This window comes from Diplotaxodon limnothrissa, linkage group LG15, assembly GCF_057381915.1.
Source record: "Diplotaxodon limnothrissa isolate DT_005_m linkage group LG15, D_limnothrissa_male_GT1.1, whole genome shotgun sequence".
NCBI classification, from domain to species: Eukaryota; Metazoa; Chordata; class Actinopteri; order Cichliformes; family Cichlidae; genus Diplotaxodon; species Diplotaxodon limnothrissa.
In genome coordinates, this window is record NC_140610.1 from 14,180,738 (window position 1) to 14,184,867 (window position 4,130).

Consider the following 4,130-nt stretch of genomic DNA (forward strand, 5'->3'; position numbering starts at 1 on the left):
AGTAAGGACACATTGTTATTATAAACATCATCAGAGGAATTTTAGAAGAAAGGTTGAGATGTCACTCTCTAAACAGGCAACTGATATGGCTCTAAGTTCACAGGCTTTTATCCTTAGATCGCTATTAATTCATGTTGGTTTACTGGGTGATATATGTTATATAACCAGAAAAAAACACAAGATACTATACATATGTATAGAATGATGGTGCATTATATGGGCACCAATAATGCACCAATAGCAGGCGGAATAATGGACCAGTAAAGGTTTGCAATGAGTTAATCTAGCTCTTGTTAACACACTCTACATCAGTGTTGTTTCTGTGCCTACACTTGCTATGATTTTAAAGCAAGCGTAGGCACAAGCATAAGAACTGGAACATACATTCAGTCAAACCAATTCAGTCACTAGTTGGTTTTCAACAGTTTAAACAATCAAGATCATGGGGGTTAGCTCTAGCTAAGAAAATACAACTAGTCCATGAATGCTTTTGTTGTAAAGTAGGGGTCCATAAGGATAGAGGTTGGGAAACATTGAGCAGATGAAACACAGTGGTTCTCTATTGCAAGGTTTGTTATCACATGAGCCTGTTAGCACCTCCCCCTTTCACCCCAAATCCTGCTTGACTGAGTCAAACTAAGAGCCTAATTTAAAAAAAATGCAAACCTAATGTTAACAGTTTTTTGTTTCCTCGCCTCGTGCCTGTCAGATTCGACCTTCTGCTTCATGCTTGCTCCCCAAATATGCGGTGTCATCCCAAGGAGGACGTGTGACTTTATGGGTTAGGTCTGATGCACTTCAGCGCACAAGTTGGTAGAAGTCCTTTGATGGCCCACATAAAATACAGATTCTCTGCTAATGTTATCAGTACATTTTCTTCTTCTAAAATGTTTCACCTCCGTTTGTCTCAGCCAAACTTTATGGTCTCTGGTGACAGGGGTTTGCGCCCTCCACCTGTCCCACAGTTTCCGCGCTTCACGCGACACTGCACAGGAAATGGTGCGTTTAACACCCTGCACTTATCCGTGGGAAAAGGGATGTTCAGTGGAAAGAAAGCGGTTATAGCCAGTAAAGTGAATGCAAATATGGAAAGAAAAAGCTCTGCTACAACGTCTAATTAAGGGATCTGCATACATTTAGAGTGACTTGTAGGATATATTCATGTGAGGTTTTAGATGTTTCAGTGCCATAAATAAATACAGTAAGTAAGAAAGGCCCAAACAAGTTCTGCACTTGCATAAAATCAACCTGATATCTTTCGAATGGAAAATGTCACAGTCTACTGGAGAAGTTCTCATTTTCCCTTGAACACTTCAGTCAATCAATGCAGCGCTGAATGCTTAATTTGTGTGTGAGGGTGCAGTTATTATTTAAAAAGCAAATAAACTCCAGATAACGAAATTTATTTCCTGCATTTTATTATAAAATACAAAGGAGGTAGAAATGTGAAAGGAATAACTTAAGCTTGGTAACTGGTATTTGAACTATTTACATATAATTACAGGAATAAATTAAAAGATATATATATATAAATATTGTCCAATATGACAGCATGCAACATTCTTCAAAGTTCACGAAGACATTTAGTTCCGCTCCTTTTCAACCTCCTCCTCGTCATCATCGTTGTCTTCGTCGCTGCTGGAGTCTTCGTAGGTGCAGATTGCTGCTTGGACTGGATAGTTGCGAAGGAGTATTTCTGCGTCCCGGTACAGATAATCAAAGCATCTCGATTTTGGCCAGTACAACCTTAGAACAAAAAGCAATTGATGTTTTTATGTTTGTAGACTTTACTCTTTTATTCAACGATGCCTTAATTAATAAAGCTCCACTTACTTGACTGGATGGATCACTTGAGGTGTTTTCGGATCTTTTGCGCCACTGAGGTCTCCATGGTTTGAAAGATTCTAAAAACAAAGAGATTTCTTTAGTCTTTCTGTCAAGTAAGCAGTGCGTGTTTGGATTTCAAAAATACAAACTTGAACGTGCAAAACTTACCTTGTGTCGGACATTGTTATCCTCATTTCGAAACCATGGCCTCCACAACTCGGACTGCTGGCTCGAATTGCCTCCGTTAGAAACAGACGATAGCCCACTCTTGTTAGCGCAGGTCTCCATGGCTCCTTGTGGTGGTCAGCTCTTCATAAAGTGTTGTGAGGATGTGGGGAAGCTGACAGGAACCGTCTTTTTATCAGGCCCTGGAAACCCGTGCCAAATTGCGTTTTGACGCGTCCCCAAGTGTTTCCATGCGCCACGGTGATAAGGTGCGAAGTCACACTTCAACAAACTACGGTCATTTGGTCACCTTCTGGTTTAATTTTGCATTAAGATTTTTTTAAACTGCCTGATAGTAATCTATTTAAAACTGTATCAGTAATGGTCAATTTCTAGCTATTTATTAATACAACTGCTTGCACAGTTGTATTATGTATGCAGATTGCAAAGTCTGCATGTGTTTTGTACTGTCAATATTGTGACAGGTTTTGTGTGTGTGTTGCTTTTTTTTAATGATTATCCGTAAACGTAATTTAAAATTCAAGCACCTATTTTAATCAGCTTAACTTTTGTGAGAGAGAAAAGGCTGAACTCTTGATCCCTTTCTTTATCTCTGTCTGTCTGTGTAGCCATTTGGGTGTAAGGTGTGAAGAAACACGTGCCCTAATGTCTTTGTGTGCTCAGTGAGAAATGGAAGGAGGCTCGTGTGCGTCTGTGGGAGGGGCGGTGAGGCAGTTACACGCGCCAGCCTTTGTTGAAAACAACGCTGCAGCAGATGCAGAGCTGGAAGGCATCCACTCTTAAATGGAAACCCTTATAATAAAGTGTTGTGCAACTTTTGGAAAAGCCTTTATTTTTCAACTTCTTGTTGCCTAATTATAGATTTTCAAAGTTGCTAAGGCACATTCTTATGCATAATCTCCATCCTTTTGTCAGACCTGAAAGCCCAGTTTTACTATTGTGAAAACTCTGATTTTTTCTGGACAAAATCCAAAATAATAACACTCTATACACTATTTTAAAAAAGCAAAAACAAAAAAAAAAAAAACACCTGAAAACACAGTGTTCGGGACATCATAACACAACAGCAGTAAACACAAGAAGTTTCAAGATTCACATTCAAGACTATGATGGTCTAATCTGCTGAGTCCGGGTTGTCAACTGTGTCCAGCTCCCATCTTTCACATAACAAAAAGAAACAGAAGAAAGCATACAGTCGAGATCCATTAATGCTTTATATGCAGACATATAATTACACATACAGTAATTTACAGTCCTTTGGTCAGATTCACATATAAAATGAGAAAGGCAGGCACCTTAATGAGTAAATCACAGTATGACATATACAGATAGGCTCTGTATATGTTGCAGAAAGACAGTTTTTGGAGTTTTGGCTCATACACCCCCACAGAGGATTTTAAATGAGACAATCAGCATATGGTTAAAGTGCAAGCTTTCAGCATTAATTTAATTGAAGAGAGCCCTGTGCACATCATATTTCATCCTGTAACTTCTATTAGTGCTCACATTATAAATAAACACTAGTGTTATTTATACCTGTTATACTGGCAGTCTTACATGTCATAACATTACATCCACCATGTTTTAAAAATAGTGTGGAATGTTTCAGATCATGAGCTATTTTTTTATGAATTGTTTTAGATGAGGACTTATCTTGTTTTTGAGTGTAACCAGTGGCTTGCACCTTGGTCTAAACTGACTGTATTTCCATTCATTTCTTATTTATAAACCTTAACACTGATACACCTACCTCTATCACCGAAAATATGTATGTATTTAAACAAAATAAGACTTTGAAATCCATGATAATCTCTTTTAATTGATTGATCGACTGGAAGTCCCGTCCATCGCTTTAATGATTCTGAAGGTGCTGGAGGGGCCAGCAGATTTTGGGGGTTGTCACCCCTGCAGTGGTCTTTCAGGTCCTTCGGTGTTCCTGAACTAGCCAATGCAGACATTTTTTGAAAGAATGTACCAGACTGTTGATTTGGCCACTCCTGAAGTTTTTGCTATCTATCTAATAGATTTTCTTGTTTTTACAGCCTAATGATGCTCTGCACTTGTACTAAAACCAGTGCAGTGCACTACCACTGACATCTCCTTAGGCCTCATATGTC

The 4,130-nt window shown here is 38.8% G+C and overlaps 1 protein-coding gene across 1 annotated transcript; it reads right to left on the minus strand.

Moving 5' to 3' along the window:
* Positions 1 to 1,583: 1,583 nt before the first annotated feature.
* ripply2 (ripply transcriptional repressor 2) lies at positions 1,584 to 2,115 on the minus strand. Its single transcript, XM_085372971.1, has 3 exons — positions 1,996 to 2,115; positions 1,834 to 1,904; positions 1,584 to 1,746 (listed from the first exon to the last, which is right to left on the minus strand). The coding sequence occupies exons 1-3, from the start codon at positions 2,113 to 2,115 to the stop codon at positions 1,584 to 1,586; spliced, it is 354 nt and encodes a 117-aa protein (XP_085229097.1).
* Between the last annotated feature and the right edge of the window lie 2,015 nt (positions 2,116 to 4,130).